Source organism: Saimiri boliviensis, chromosome 1 (assembly GCF_048565385.1).
Source record: "Saimiri boliviensis isolate mSaiBol1 chromosome 1, mSaiBol1.pri, whole genome shotgun sequence".
NCBI lineage: Eukaryota > Metazoa > Chordata > Mammalia > Primates > Cebidae > Saimiri > Saimiri boliviensis.
Window position 1 is genome coordinate 128,276,977 of NC_133449.1, and position 17,054 is coordinate 128,294,030.

Sequence of the window (17,054 nt, forward strand, 5' to 3'; positions counted from 1 at the left end):
CATCCAAACTATAGTGAATAATATTAGTGACAGATGCTGAATGATATGAATAAAGATTTTTCTACTTGGAATCATAAAACCTAGGTTCAAGATTTGCCTCTGTAGCTACTGAACTGTATACTCTAAAGTAAGTCATTTCTCTGAGTTTCAATTTCCTATTTTATTAAAAAAAGGGGAAAAATGCCTTAGAGATTATGAGATAAATGATAAAACTCTGTAATAAAAAGCAGCTGTATTATTATGCTATATTATTATTATTATTACACTGATACTGATAACTGAATCAAGAGCACTTTATTTAGAAATAAACATTTATCAGATCTGCATATTTTTGAATTACGAACAAGACAAATTTCTAATACTTCCCATTAATTTTACTTTATTTTCTTTACTCATTTAATGAATCACATATTTACATTTCACAAACATTTACTGAGTGCCTACTCTAGGCCAGGCTGGAACCACTGCAGTGAACAAGACAATTCTAAGCATGGCAGACATGTTATAAACAGACATTTTCAACCAAGTTCAGATCCAACCCAGCCCGGAGGGTAGAGGCCTAAGAGGAGGCTGCCTGGAAGAGGTGATGTTCAACAGTAAGAACTGGCTGCTTCTTCCAGGGCCCTGGCTCCCGGGGGTCTAACAGAGATAAATACCATTAGTTCTTCTCTTCTAAGAGGTAAACTGAGTCTGTCTCTGATGCTATGTCAAAGACCATGGAATTGGGCCAAAGTGAGAATTCCAGCTTTGCCTCCTACCAGCTGGATAACCTTGGGAGAACTGCTAAGCCCCTCTGGGCCTCAGTTCCATAGTAAAATAGAGACAACAGGAGAAACCGCTTTCTAGAACAGCTGTAAGGTCTGATTAACAGGGTGGGTCACAGGTGATGGGCAAATGCAAAAAATTGTAAGCATTATTTCTCCACTGCGTGTGTCCAGACACCACCTTCCTCTTAACTCCAGATCCTAACCCCTTCAAGGACCACAGGAAGCCCAAGGGACAACCAGGCCAGGCACATGGCAGGATGTGTTGCAGGGCCATGGCCACATTTTTGAGCCAGCCAAAGCCCTGCTGATATGGTTTGCCTGTGTCCCCACCCAATCTCATCTTGAACTGTAGGTTCCATAATTCCCATGTGTTCTGGGAGGGGCCCTGGGGAGATAACTGAATCATGGGGGCAGTTCCACCATACTATTTGTGTGATAGTAAGTCTCACAAGATCTGGTGGTTTTATAAGGGGTTTCCTCTTCCGTTTGATTCTCATTTTCTCTCTTGTCTGCTGCCATTTAAGACATGCCTTTCGTCTTCTGCCATGATTGTAAGGCCTTCCCAGCCATGTAGAACTGTGAGTCTATTAAACTCTTTTTCTTTATAAATTACCCAGTCTTGGGTATATCTTTATCAGCAGCATGAAAACAGACTAATACACCTACCTATCAATTTTAAATACAGTGATAAGATATTACAATGCTCAACTGTTAAAAGACTCAATGATATATAAAATATAATGTATGTAATAAAGACTGTCAAAACACTCAATACTTGAGAAAAACAAACAAAAAAGGTACAGCTTAATCCTGGAAGTTACAAAACCATCAAATTTTAAAAAGTTCTTATAACAGGCTTTCTGAAAAAGTATTTTAATTTCTGTAATTGAAAGTCATTCTAATTTCTGCTGTTAAGTCTAACGACTCGTGAGTAAGATAGTTTCATAAGACTACACCCTTTAAACTCTTAACAAACTACAGAGACACAATTGGAATATAGCTCAAAACTCTCTATACTTCCTCGATAGAAGGCCAAACATTAGTGATTTCTTTTTAAATAACTTATCATTCACAAATTTGACCAATGAGTATTTAAGCACTCAACAAGCTATAATTTTGGAGAATATGAACAATCATGGTTTTATGAACTTCACTGTGTTTAACAACCTGAAATTCAATTTGATAAGCATTTAATGAGGGACAGTGATTTGTCCACCTAAGGAAACAGGAATACAAAGTTGAGTAAGACCAGTTCCAAAAGAAATCTGAAAAAGAAATCAAGAGAACAATCCCATTTACAATAGCTACCAAAACATACTTACGAAAAACTTTAACAAAGGGAGTGAAAGAACTAGACACTGAAAATTATAAAATGTTGATGAAATAATTTGAAGAACACACAAATAAATGGAAAGACATTCTGTGTTCATGAATTGGAAGAATTAATATGATTGAAATGTCCATATTACCCAAAGTGATTTACAGATTCAATGTAATCCCTATCAAAATTCTGAGGTAGCACTGGCCTCATTAGGAAGAGTTTGGAAGTACTCTCTCCTCTCCCACATTTCTATATAGACACAGTGACCAACGGAACAGAATATAGAGCCTAGAAACGAACCCATGCATGTATGGTCAGTTGATCTTCAGCAAAGGTGCCAAGAATACTCAATGAAAAAAAATTTCTTTAGCAAACAGTGCTGAAAAAACTCTATATCCATACAGAAGAAAGTGGACCTTCAACTCACACCAAATACACAAATCAACTCAAAATGGATTAAGAACAGAAGAAGAATCTAAAACCATCAGAAGAAAACATAAGGGAAAAACTACATGACACTGGCCTGGGTGATGGTTTTTTGGATATGACCCCAAAGACTCAGGCAACAAGAACAAAAATAGACAAATAGGATCACATCAAACTAGAGCTCTTCTACATGGCAAAGGAAATAACAGTGTTAATAGTGTCTCTACAACCTATGGGTTAGGAGAAAATATTTGTATGCTGTACATCTGATAAGAAGTTAATACCCAAAATATGGAAGAAACTCAAACAGGTCAAGAGGAGGAAATAAAAAACACACACACACACACACACTGAAAAAACAGGCAACGGACCTGAATAGACATTTCCCAAAGGAACATATACAAATGGCCAACAGATACATGAAAAATGCTCAACACTGCTAATCATTAAGGAAATGCAAATTAAAACCACAATCAGATGTCATCATATCGGTCAGAATGGCTAATTGTCAAAAAGGCAAAAGATAACCAGTATTAGGAAGAATGTGGAGAAAAGAAATGGATGGATATATATATTGTGTCCATACTGGGTACATATATGGATCCACTGTATCCATATTATCAAGCTCTGAGTATGGGGTGGTAAATAAAGATCTCTGCCTTGTAAAACTTAAAACTGGTCAGAGAAGCAGTTCATAAACAAACAAAAATATGTACACATATGTATGTGCATATATAACTGAGTATTGTGTTATAAAAACAGAATGCAGCAATAGAGGTAAAACAGAGATAATCTACTTAAACATTATATTCAGAGAAAATCTCTCTGAAGATTTGACATTTAAGCCTAAATCTGATACATACTTCTATTCAAACATATAAAAATAAACCAAAAACACTAAAGGGGATATTTTAAGTTCATTAATTAGGGCTTTGTCCTTAATAGTATATTGATGCTATAGCAATGGTTCTCATTTTTATTAGAACCCATTTAGTTCAAAATACGTTCATAATTTACCCATCTCTGACTGCCTCCATGAACATTCTCCCAGTCCAAGCCTCACCTCAATTATGGCAACAGCTTTCTAAGTAGTCCTAAGTAGTCTCCTTTCTTTTTTTTTTTTTTTTTTTTTTTTTTTTTTGGAGATGGAGTTTCACTCTTGTTACCCAGGCTGGAGTGCAATGGCGCGATCTCGGCTCACCGCAACCTCCGCCTCCTGGGTTCAAGCAATTCTCCTGCCTCAGCCTCCTGAGCAGCTGGGATTACAGGCACATACCACCATGCCCAGCTAATTTTTTGTATTTTTAGTAGAGACGGGGTTTCACCATGTTGACCAGGATGGTCTCGATCTCTCGACCTCGTGATCCATCCGCCTCGGCCTCCCAAAGTGCTGGGATTACAGGCTTGAGCCACCGCGCCCGGCAGTAGTCTCCTTTCTTTTGCCCTTACCGAAGCAGACAGCAGGATCCTTTTTAAAAAGGTAAGCCATATTATTTTTGCCAAAAATGCAGAGCCAAAATATAATCATAAGAAAATATCAGATAAACCAAAACCGAGACATTTTACAAAATAACTGACCAGTACTCATCAAAACTGTATAAGTTCATGAAAGACACAAACATACTGAGGACCTGTCATGGACAGGAAGAAGCTAAGGCATGAGAACCGCTAACTCTGATGTGGTAATCCACAGTGCACATTCGAACAGAAAGGCGAACCCAGGTAGAAAAATGCGAAACTCAAATAAAGTCTATAGTTTAGTTGAGTGTTTATTTCCTGGTTTTGAAAACTATAATATGGCTACATAAGTTGTTAACATTAGAGCAAGCTGTGTGAAGAAAATACCCTCTATAATTTTTGCAACTTTCTATAAATCTCAATTTCAGAATAAAAAGGCTTTTAACATACCCTAAAAAAAAACAGGTAGTTAAGTGTCTTCTCTGTTCAAAACTTTCAAATGGCTTTTCATTTAAATTAGGGCCAGGTTTGGCAAAACAGATCTGCTGCCTGTTATCCTAAAGTAAAACTTAATTGAAACACAAGCCCACTCATTTATATATTATGTCTGTTTTCAGGTTAAAATGGCAGAGCCGAAGAGTTCCAACAGTGAATGTATGACTCCCAAAGCCTAAAATATTTACTATGGGTCCTTTGAAAAAAGCCTGCCAGCCCCAGTGACTTAGAGTAAAAGCAAAGTTTTTGCAATGGCCTGTAGCATCCTACATGATCTGACCCACCCCAACCTTCTCTGACTGCCTCCTGCTACTGAGCCCCTCACCTTCTCTGCTCAAGCCATAAAGGCCTCTCCTTGCTGTTTGGCAAAAATGTGCCAACCAATGCTCTTGCCACAGGGCCTTTGCACATATAGTTCTTCTGCTTGGATTGTCCAACTCTTATATCCCTCAGGCTTTTGCCCAAATGTCTTGCCCACCCTCCCTGGGCAACCCCAAGCCTCTTCCCTTTTTTTTTTTTTTTGAGATGGAGTCTCACTCTGTCACCCAGGCTGGATTGCGGTGGTGTTATCTTGGCTCACTGCAACCTCTACCTCCTGGGTTCAAGCAATTCTCCTGCCTCCGCCTCCTGAGTAACTGGGATTACAGGTATGCATCACCATGCTCAGCTAATTTTTTGTATTTTTAGTAGAGACTGGGTTTCACCATGTTGGTCAGGCTGGTCTTGAACTCCTAACCTCGTGATCCGCCTACCTCGGGTTCCCAAAGTGTTGGGATTACAGGCATGAGCCACCGCGCCTGGCTCTGCAAGCCTCTTTTCTTATTTACTGATTTTATTCTCTTTAGCACTCATTGTCATCTAGTATCCACCTAACATATTACATATTTGGGGATTTTCTTTCTTGTCCTTCTCAAATAAGTTTCAATGGGCAGAGGCTTATAAAAACACATACTGAATTACAAGCAACTTACTTGCTTGTAAATATTTACTGAATCACAAGCAAACTTTATGGAATATTATACATACAAACACATATGATTTCGTTCCTACAGTAGTTTGTACAATTTTTTTTTTAAAAGAAACATAGTCTTGCTCTGTTGTCCAGGTTGAAGTGCAACAGTGTGTGTGATCATAGTTCACTGCAGCTTGCAATTCCTGGGCTCAAGTGATCCTTCCACCTCAGCCTCCCAAGTAGCTGGAACCATGGGTGTGCACCACCATGCCTGGCTACATTTTTATTTTTTGTACAGATGGGGTCCTTGCTATGTTGTCCAGGTTGATTCCAAGCTCCTGGGGTTAAGCGATCCTCCCACTTCAGCCTCCCAAAGTACTGAGATTATGGGCATGAGCCACCATGTCCAGCCAGTTTGTATGATTTATAAGCAATGTATAAAAAAATTCTTTTTAAATCTAGCTGCTTAAAAATTACGAGCCAAAATACTACCAATAAACCAATACAGTAATCTAGCATTTATAAAAATCAAGAATAGAAGCTAGACAGATTAAAAACTAGACAAATAATCAGCAAGTATATAGAAGACCTGAACAACACTATCAACCAACTTGATCTAATATGTATCTATAGAAAGACACTCCCAGCTACTCAGGAGGATAAGGCAGGAAGATTGCTTGAGCCCAGGAGTTCAAGACCAGCCACTGCAACATAGTGAGACAAAAATTTTTAAAAAAAAGTTAGCCAGGGTCAGGCATGGTGGCTCATGCCTGTAATTTCAGTGTTTTGAGAGGTCAAGGTGGGAGAATCACTTGAGCCGAGGAGTTAGGGTTACAGTGAGCTATGATCACAACACTGTATTCTAGCCTGGGTGGCAGAGAAAATTCCATCTCTAAAAAATAAATAGATTAGATGGACAGATAGATTAGACAGACAGATGATATATTAGATAGATGATTGCGGGAGGGAGGGAGGGAAGAGAACACTTTACTGTATAACAACAGAATTCATACCTTTTTTTTTTGAGACAGAGCCTCATACTGTCACCCAGGTTGGAGTGCAGTGGTGCAATCTCAGCTCACTGCAACCTCTGCCTCCTGGATTCAAGCTATTCTTCTGCCTCAGCCTCAGTAGCTGGGACTACAGGTGCACACCACCATGCCCAGTTAATTTTTGTATTTTTAGTAGAGACAGGTTTTCACCATATTGGCAAGGCTGATCTCATCTCAAGTCCTGACCTCGTGATCAGCCTACCTCAGCCTCCCAAAGTGCTGGGATTACAGGCCTGAGCCACCGCGCCCAGCCAGAATACACTCTTTTTAAGAACACATGGAATACTGTCCAGGACAGACCATATACTAGATCATAAACAAATACTGATAAATTTTAAAGGACTGAAATATGCAAAGTATGTGTTCTTTGTAAAGTAAATTACAAATCAAGAAATCTTTGGGAAATCTTCAAATGGATAAAAAATTTTTAAACACTTTTCTAAATAACCCATGGGTCAAAGAAGAGATTACAAGAGGATCAGAAAGTATTTTCATCTGAATGAAAACAAAAACATGACATATAAAAATTTATGGGATGCAGCTAAGGTGGTGCTTAGAGGGAAAGTTAGAGCTTTAAACTGACTATATTAGAAGAGAAGAAAGCCTTCCAACCAATAATCTACCCAATCACCTTAAAAATCTAGAAAAAGAAGAGTAAGCCAAAGTAAAAGCAGCAGAAGAAAGTTAGTAATATTAGAGTGAAAACTAATAAAATAGAACACAGGAAAATATAGAAAAAGTCACAGGCAGTATTTTTTTTTTTTTTTTTTTTACTTTACTTGCCAGCTAGCCAGCTCAAGCTAAGAAACCTAAAAGGTCCCAGAAGAGGGGGAAATAGGGAAGAGAAAGCAAAGAAAAGAGGGGTTGGGGAATGGGTGGGAGAAAGAAAACAAGAGACTATTTTAACAAACTTTGTAGAACTACTGGACACTTTAGCCATGTACATATATACCTAATAATTTTTTTCAAAAAGCAGAAAAATAAAGCTAATGGCATAAAAATTAATATTCTTGTGTATTGCTAGATTTCAATTTTGGGTCAACATTTATTATCTAATGGGTTTTTAAAGTTTTTTGTTTGTTTGTTTGTTTGTTTGAGATAAGGTCTCTGTCACCCAGCTGGAGTGCAGCAGCTTAATCACATCTCACTGAAGCCTTGAACTCCTGAGCTGAAGTGATCCTTCTACCTCAACCGCTTGAGCAGCTAGGACTACAGGTGTGTACCACAATGCCTGGATAATTTTTAAAAACTTTTTTTAGAAATAGAATCTTGCTCTGTTACCCAGGCTGGTCTAAAACTCTTGGCCTGAAGTGATCCTCCTGCCTCAGCCTCCCACGTCATTGGTATTATAGACATGAGCCACCATGTCTGGTCTTTGAAGATTTTTAATCTCTTCCAGTACCTTCCTCATTTTGGTACTTCAATGGACACTTGTTCAGTAAGTAAAAGAATACTTGAAATGTATACATTTGCCTTTATTTTAAAATATGATTAACAGGCAACTAAAAAGAGTTTGTACTGTTTCTATAGCTGTTGTACTCTTCAGATGCTTTGGGATAGAAAAAAGTTCAAAAATATTCAGGTAACTAAACCTTGGATGAAAGCACACTAAGCTGTCTAACTACAACAGACTCAGCTACTTATACAGTTTGGGTGGTAACATAGCACTAACAGTACTTCCTTCCCACTTTTCCTCCTGAAAATCATACGCAATTATCAATGAGAACCTGATGCCAAAACTGCAAACTTTAAGGTATTAATAGCCAAAATTCTCCAACTCCAAAGGGATGCAGTTTAGTTCTACCAAGAAGAGCTGCAGAGGCAAGCAGTATTTGCAAGAAATGGCCCAAATGTGTGGAAGATGGAAAGGTAAAGTTGTTGTCTGGAATGCTACTCTGTCCCCTCATCCTCCTGTAAACCAGCAGCATAAGGAAAGCTTCATCTCCAATGATGATTCATAAAAAAGGAACCAGCACAGCAACTCCCCAAAATAGTAAGACAAAAGGGAGAAATTCAGCAGAACAAAAACTGTATGTATATATGTGTGTATAAACGTATATAAACGTGCACATACAAACACATATACACCAGTTGAAAAATTATGACCAAACATTTCCCCATTAATTTAAAAGAAAAAAAAAAAACTCTTAAATCAGTTGCCACCAGACAGAAAAATGCATATTAATTCTTATATCTAAAAAGTAAATAATGAAAATAAGTCAAGTTAGCATTGGGTGAATATGTTTGAAAAGTAGAAAATGGAACCAATGGATTTATCAAGAGCATTTTTATTTAAAAAGACATGGGGAACTCTAAAAACTAGAAATTAGTGAGCCAGAACTAGACTATGGCCTAAATCCTTTCTCATTCTGAAATTCTATACAATAATTAAGAAAATATTTACTCAAGGGTCTTATTCCTCATGATTTAAAAAGAACTTGCTCAAGATTTATTCTTTCTTTAAATCTTTTGAGGAGACTAAAATAGAAGAAGTATGGTATTTCTCATTCACATGATTTCTTCGGAGTACACAGAAGGATGGAGAGAATAAAAGGACGATAAAACCTAAGCTGAGGCTAAACCTTTTTCAGGTTTCAGGTCTCCCAAAGATCATCAGTGCAAATCTCCAAATTTAGGTCTTAGAGCCAGAAATGGAAACATGTTCTTTTTTTTTTGGTCAGGGGAAAGCAGGAACGCAGTTCCCCACTACCACAAATTATGCAGTCGAGTTCCCCACATTTGGGGAAATCACAACGGTCAGCACATCCGGAGTGCAATGGATAAGCCTCACCCTGGGAAAACCACCTTCGTGATCATAGTATCTCCCCTGCCAAGTAAGTATTGGAAACGTGTTCTTAAAGATCTATGTGTATATCATCCTATTGACAACAAAGATTACTATTCCTTGTTTGTAATTTCAGGAGAGAAATGAAGGCAAACATAACGTAAGTTAGATTTACATTAAACTATCAGATAGAATATATTACCTAACCTTTACTCATCACATTTTTAAAAAGTGCTTACAAAAGCATATTCAAATATTAAATTATGATTTCAATTCTTATAGGTTAAAAACATAACAACAATGAAATAATTACCTCTCCTATGAAGACTACTATAACACAGTCCAACTTCTCTTCAGGATATAGATTATCAATAAGGGAATGAAGAGTTTCTATGAGGTAAGATTTAACTTCTCTCTTCACTGTGGGAATGCCCATGACTATTGAAACTGAAAAAAAAAATGATACAGTAATTATATTTTTTAAATTTACAAGGACAATACAAAAAAACACTTCTATTTCAAAAGTATGATACTCTCTCAAATTGGTAGGAATAATTGATAAATCAAAATGTATTAGGTTTCAGAAAGAAAAATAAAGAACACAAGGGCATATCTATAATACTGTAATTCATTTTCACATGGCTTAATCATATGAAAAAAAAGTAAAAGAATAAAAATGAAAGACATTATACCTCACACTAAAAATGAATGGCTGTAAAGTATAAACAGCAAATTGTATTACGTAACTAAAACTTAAAAACACTAAACATATCTTAAAAATTAATGTCTTTTCTATCAACTTAATGCATATGATGTGCTGAAAAGACCACAACATCAATTCTGTGGTTGTTCTTGCCAAAAAAGCATAGCTTCAACTTAACCGTAAAGAAACATCAGAAAAATACAAACTGGGTCAATACTCCACAAAATAACAGTACTCTTTAAAGTGTCATAGTCACGAAAGACAGAGTAATGAACTGTTCCCAGTTGGAAAAGACTAAGACACCATGACAAGTGAAATATGAGATCTTGAGTTGGATTCTGGAAGAGAAAAATAGTAACAATGAAACACACAAAAAAATCCAAATAAGAGCAAAGGTTAGATAACAGTGTAGCTTCAACATTAACTTCCTGGTTTTTGATCACTGTACTATGGTCATGTAGAAAGTGAACATTTAGGGACACAAAGTAAGGGAATTATGAAAATTCTGTGGCTGGGCACAGTGGCTCATGCCTGTAATCTCAGCACTTATGGAGGCAGAGGTGGGTGGACTGCTTGAGCTCAGGAGTTTCAGACCAGCCTGACCAACATGGCAAAACCCTGCCTCCACTAAAAATACGAAAATTATCTAGGTGTGGAGGTGCACACCTGTAATCCCAGCTACTTGGGAGGCTGAGGCATAAGAATTGCCTGAGAGGCAGAGGTTGCAGTGAGCTGAGATTGTGCCCCTGCACTCCAGCCTAGGTGACTAAAGCAAGACTCTACCTGAAAAAAAAAAAAAAAAAAACCGAAAGGAAAGAAAACTTTGTGTACTATTTGTGCAACATTTTTAAAGTCTAAAATTACAGACAATGTTTCTATAGTGCTTGTTTTCAATGCAAATTTATTTCTATATGATTAACACGTTAGGAAAAAAATCAGGGCATATCACATGACGTTCACATTAGCTCATGTGCAATTTCTCCTCTGAAACACCAGGTGAACAACAGAAAACTGTACCCAGCTGAATCGAGTTCAGAAAATTGAACCAAACTGTGTAGAAACACTGCATACAAAGTGCACACACCTCAAAATGCCTACCAGCTTTTTCAGTTCACCACAACTATCAACCACACCCGCCCACTTCAGGTGTTGCAACCTTCCGTCAGATTTCAAATTGCCTATCTCACAGCCCTTCACAATAACTTACAAGCTGCAACTGTTCAGTAGCCCACTTTAACAAGAAAATCTCAGGCCTTTTTCAAGGTACAGTGCCATGTGTATGTATTTCTTAAATCATTTAACCTGTGAAAAAATTGCCACCATTATTATTAGGTTTTTTTCATGTGTAACTGACAAAGTTTTTGAGTGTTGTGATCCTAATCCCCTAGCTCTCATTTTTTTTTTTTTTGCACCATTTTCATACCACAGGAACACTTAATTTGGAACACTTAAATTGTATTATAGGAACACTTAAATTGCATTATAGAGGTATTTCAAAGACCTTGTAGCAGCTGCCCCTGCCCCCACCTTAACAGGCCTGGAAGTTAAAGAGGAAAAAATGGTTTCCTGTGCTGGGCCCAGGGTTCCTCTGCTGTGTGCAGTCTAGGGACTTGGTGACTGCGTCCCAGCCACTCCAGCTTGACTAAAAGGGGCCAAGGTACAGCTCAGGCCATGGCTTCAGAGGGTGCAAGTCCCAAGCCTTGGCAGCTTCCACGTGGTGTTGAGCCTGCAGGTGCACAGAAGTCAAGAATTGAGATTTGGGAACTTGCACCTAGATTTCAGAGGATGTATGGATATGCCTAAATGCCCAGACAGAGGTTTGCTGCAGGAGCAGTGCTCTTATGGAGAACCTCTGCTAGGGCAGTGGAGAAAGGACATGTAGGATCAGAGGCCCCACACAGAATCCCTATTGGGGCACCACCCAGTGGAGTTGTGAGAAGAGGGCCTCCAGACCCCAGAATGGTAGATCCAGCAATGGTTTTCACCATGTGCCTGGAAAAGCCACAGATACTCAACATCAGCCCATGAAAGAAGCCAGGAGGGAGGCTGTAGCCTGCAAAGCCACAGGAGAGGAGCTGCCCAAGACCATCAGAACCCACCTCTTGCATCAGTGTGACCTGGATGTGAGACATGGAGTCAAAGGAGATCATTTTGAAACTTCAAGATTTGACTGCCCCACTGGATTTCAGATTTGCATGGGATCTGTAGTCCCTTTGTTTTGGCCAATTTCTCACATTTGGAATGGCTGTATTTACCCAATGCCTGTAGTCCCACTGTATCTAGGAAGTATCTAACTTGCTTTTGATTTCACAGGCTCACAGATGGAAGGGACTTGCCTTGTCTCAGATGAGATGTTGGACTGTGGACTTTTGAGTTAATGCTGAAATAAGTTAAGACTCTGGGGGACTGCTGAGAAGGCCTGATTTTGAAATGTGAGGATGTGAGATTTGTAAGGGGCCAGGGGCAGAATGATATGGTTTGGCTACGTCCCCACCCAAATCTCATCTTGAATTCCCATGTGTTGTGGGAGGGACCCAATGGGAGGCAACTGAATCACGGTAGGCAAGTCTTTCCTGTGCTGTTCTCATGACAGTGAATAAGCTTCATGAGATCTGATGGTTTTAAAAAGAGGAGTTCCCTTGCACACGCTTGCTCTCTTTTTCCCTTGTTGCCATCCATGAAAGATGTGACTTGCTCCTCCTTGCCTTCTGCCATGATTATGAGGCTTCCCCAGCCAAACTGTAAGTTCAATTAAACTTCTTTCTTTTGTAAATTACCCAGGCTTGGGTATGTCTTTATCAGCATCATAGACTAATACAGCATGTTTAGAGAATAAGCCATTTTTTCCCTAATATAGTATTTTAGAGTTAAAATTTATTTAGCTTAAACCAAGGTATTGTAAGACTTCAAAAGCGCTAAAATTGAAACTTCTAATTTCAGCCAAACCTACAAAATTTAAGTAACCATGCTTGTGGTAATTCACAAAACGACCACCAAAAAGGGCAGTTTCCTTGGCCTTCTGAGCCCATGATGGGTGTTGCACTTCTTAGTCCTCTTATAGTTGAGGGCCATGGGGCAAAGGGGATATGATTACTCATAGCTCAGGAGTCATCAGCATGTGTAATCCGTGGGCTGAGCACCAATAACTACAGAGTGAAATCCTGAGATTGTCTATTCTCTTTCGCAGAGCAGCCAGAAACATTCAAGATGGCATCTGCTCTGTCAGCCTGGATCCCTGCATGACTGGTCAACCTTGATGGACATGTACTATGAGCAAAAAAATAAATAAACCTTTGTTATCTCAATCACTGAGACTCTGCGGTTGTTAGTTACCACAACATAACCCAGCCTGTCCTATCTGATAGAAGAACACTGGTTCTTCTACCATTTACAATCCAGAAAACGTAAGTATTCTACGAGAGTTCAGAAGAAATATGTCAGCAAAGTGAAGAATACGGTCATATCATCCTTTTAGGGAGGAGCAAGATGGACCAAGGAAACCAAATAAAAATAGAGCCAAAGGGTTGGACTAGGTACTGGGATGACTAATTTTGTTTTAATTCTGAGTGCAAGAGAAGAATGCAAGAGTTCCAGTGATTAACCACCTAGCTTTTCCAATTAAAGTACTAATGGTACATATATAATACATCTATTATGTACTAGACAATCTGAAATACAGCCACGAGATAGGTAAGGCCCCTACCTCATGGTATTTGTAATTTGACAAAGCTATCAACTGTTATTATTTCAGTTTTCTTCCACTTTTCCTGGAAAATTTTCAAATTCTAGTTTGTATTTCCTTTAAAGTAAAAAAAATCTAGGAAAAGTCCTGGCATTCTCAATCTTCAGTAACTCAGTCTACCTTGTTATAACTAAATTATGCCCCTTTTAAAATGTTCACTGCCAGCCAAATATTTTTAGCCTATTTGTTTCCTTTGTTAGCCTATCGTGTTTCCTTATTGTTTGACTTTAATCATTTATTCCTCATTTCTTTCCTCATACCCCGTGACAATATATTTTTTTCTTCTACTGCCTAGTTGCCCTTCCTCTGTCTCTGTCTTCCTTGTGTTCCTCTTTCTCTTTCCCTGGAAATCAACTGTTGGAAAACCAAGTCTCAGTCCTAGGCCCTAGGAGATCTCATACATTTCTGTCTTCAACCACTTACTCCCAAACAATGGCTCATAAAATTAAATCTAACTCATATCTCTCTTTGAGTCTCAGGTCTAAATATCCAACTGCCTAACTGACATTTCCACTGTGATATCTCAAAATCACCTCCAAATTATCACATCCAAATTTAGTTTATAAACTTCTGCAAATTAATGATGCGAAACAATGTCTACTGTCCCCTATCTCACTGAATGGCCCACCATGCACCCAGTCACTCAATTCAGAAACCCTGGGTTCACTTCTGACCATTCCTCTACCTCAGTCCACAAATCCAGGCCATGATTATGTCCTTCCTGAAACATTCCCGTATATTCCAAACAACTCTAGATCCAACTTCTTCTTCCCGTCTCTACTACTACCACTGCTACCTCATCCAAGTTGACCCTTTCTCCAGTAGATCACTGAAACAGCCTATCTGGTTTTTCATATCTATTCTTCTTCCCACATCCTCAATCATTTTTCCCATTGCGGCAAATGTGATCTCTGTAAAATTTAAATCTTATCAAGTCATTCTTAATAAGTCTTGTTGAAAACCCTTCAATGGCTTCCTACTGCTCTTAGGATAGAAACCAAAATCCTGTAAGTGATCTATGAGGCCCTACATGGTCTGGCCTCAACTTAATATATCTAGCCTCATCTTGTTCCACATACCTCCCCATTCTACACTTCAACTATAGTGACCTTTTTTCATTTTCTACAACATTCCACACTCCCTTCCATCACGGGATTTTTGTGGTACTTTCAATATTCTGGAATATTCTTTTTTCCCCACTGTGATGGAGAGAATAATGGTGTCCCAAAGATGTCCATGCCCTAATTCCTGGGACCTGTGAATGTGTTACCTTACATCGCAAAAAGGGACTTTGTGGATGTGATTAAGGTTCTTGAGATGGGGCAATTATTCTGGATTACCTACTGGGCCCAATATAATCACAAGGGTCTTTATGAGAGGAAGAAGGGAGGGTCAGAGTGAGAGAAGAAGATGGAACAACAGAAGCTAGAGGGTTCTAGTTAGAGAAATTTGAAGATACTATACTTTGAAGACAAAGGAAGAGGCCACAAAGGAATGTGGAAAAGGCAAAAACAAAAAAGGATCTGTCCCTAGAGGTTCCAGAAGGAACACACCCCTCTTGATACCCTGGTTTTAGAATGTCTGTCTTCCCAAACTTTAAGATGAGAAATCTCTGTTTTGTTTTAAACACAGTGAGTTTGTGGCAATTTGTAATAACAGCAATAGGAAACTAACACACGCATCTTCACCAGTAAATGACAGATTCTACCAGCCTCAGGCCAAACGTAATTTTTCGGAGGTCCTTAAACTCCCTAATTAGGCCAAAAGTCCCTCTTACACATTCTCAAAGCATCCTTTGTATCAGTAATTTAAGTTGTAATTATATACCTGTTTGTATAATTGACTATTTGACCAGCACGTATCTTCTTTACGGTGCTGAAGCTCCACAAGACTCGGAACCACATCTAACTTTGTGTTCTGAAGTATCTGGCAAGGTGCCTAGTCCACAGCAACTGCTCATGGACTTTTATTGCAGCAAATACTGCAAGAATTATCTGCTGTCCTCTACCAAGCAGTAGCGCCATTTTGGTAGACAGCCCAGTGAGAGACTTTTCTCAGTCATCTTGCTCTGCCCAAAATGGGCCCTTTACTCTGAAGACCTGAATGTTTCTTCAACTCAAATAAATTTACTTCTGTAAGCTGGTAATTCTCACTTTTCACTCTCTTTGTTCACTCCTGAAATTACCACCAGATGGAGATTAAAACTTTTGTCTACTTCCATTCTTTATGCATTTATGCTGCATTCTGGAAAAAATACACTGCTCGGTCTTTCTGCTCACTAATTTGACCATTAGCTATGTCTAGCTAAAATTCCATTATCAGTCCCTCAATATGGAATTTTTAAATATAATCACCAAAGTCATAAGCACAAAGATTTCTAACAGATCCATTGATAATGGTCAGTTATTATGTTATAGGCGAGTTGTCTTCCCTCATTTCTAAAATATGTTGATGTTTTATTTTTAAATCATATTCATTCTGTTTGTTCTGCAAACTCCATTTTCTTTAGTAGTATTAAGTCATTTGTGGTATTGATTTTCTTGAATATTTGACAACTCCTCGTTGCTGAAGTCGCCCTTGTACCCGTTTGTGGTCGCTGGGTCTGTTTGCCACAGCCTGCCTTGGCGAATGTGGTGGGAGGATGTGGTGCTGGGGTGGGTAAGACAGTAGTTTTCTGTTCTGGGTGTAAGAATCCAAGCTGCTCTCCTGGGGTCAGTAGCCATCTGCAGCACTGTCCTTCCTCTTCAGCCTTAGGATGGCTTAGCTGTTCTAAGTGCTGTTCCCTAATTAATCGGCCTGACCACTGGAAAATAGAATTTTTAGCAAGAAGCAGCTTTTCTTTATCTAAGAAACAGAAGTTCTGAATATGAAGCCCTAGGTAAGTTCTAGGGTTCCATAAAATCCCAGAAATTATATCCCATAAACAAAATTATATTTTCTATGGGCATTTTTCAAAATAGAGACTGACAGCTTTCCTAGGATATCCAAAGAGTCCTGTAACTAACAATATTAGGAGCCACTCTCTAAGTAGTTAGGGAGGAAAATTTTTAACATAAATATGGGTTATTTGTCCATCCATTTTCTTCCACCAAGGTATCTGATTTTCTTACCTTTCAAAAATAGTGGCAGCTTTATAAGAATGTCAACCATTGGACATTTAGTTGACCAAGATTTTATATTTATAATGGATAAAGTCAGGCAAACAAATGGGATAACGTATGTTCAAAAGGAAAAGAATGCCAGATTTACAAAATAAGAAATTATTAGAGACCTCGGAAGTTTTAAATGACTTTCAAAATACTTCTAATTTCTTTTCATTTGATATTCTTATGAATGAAGAAATAGTCTAAACA

At 38.4% G+C, this 17,054-nt stretch overlaps 1 protein-coding gene and 1 non-coding gene across 5 annotated transcripts in view; both read right to left on the reverse strand.

The window, feature by feature from the left end:
- Positions 1–17,054, reverse strand: part of MGAT4A (alpha-1,3-mannosyl-glycoprotein 4-beta-N-acetylglucosaminyltransferase A) — a 117,526-nt gene that overhangs the window by 41,814 nt on the left and 58,658 nt on the right. For all 4 annotated transcript variants that reach the window (XM_039476852.2, XM_039476835.2, XM_003941292.4 and 1 more), the window contains exon 5: positions 9,570–9,703. In XM_039476852.2, coding sequence (XP_039332786.1) covers positions 9,570–9,703 — 134 coding nt within the window. The remainder of the gene's footprint in view (positions 1–9,569; positions 9,704–17,054) is intronic.
- On the reverse strand, positions 9,150–9,313 carry LOC120362317 (U1 spliceosomal RNA). Its single transcript, XR_005578263.1, has one exon. It is a non-coding gene; the product is annotated as a U1 spliceosomal RNA (small nuclear RNA).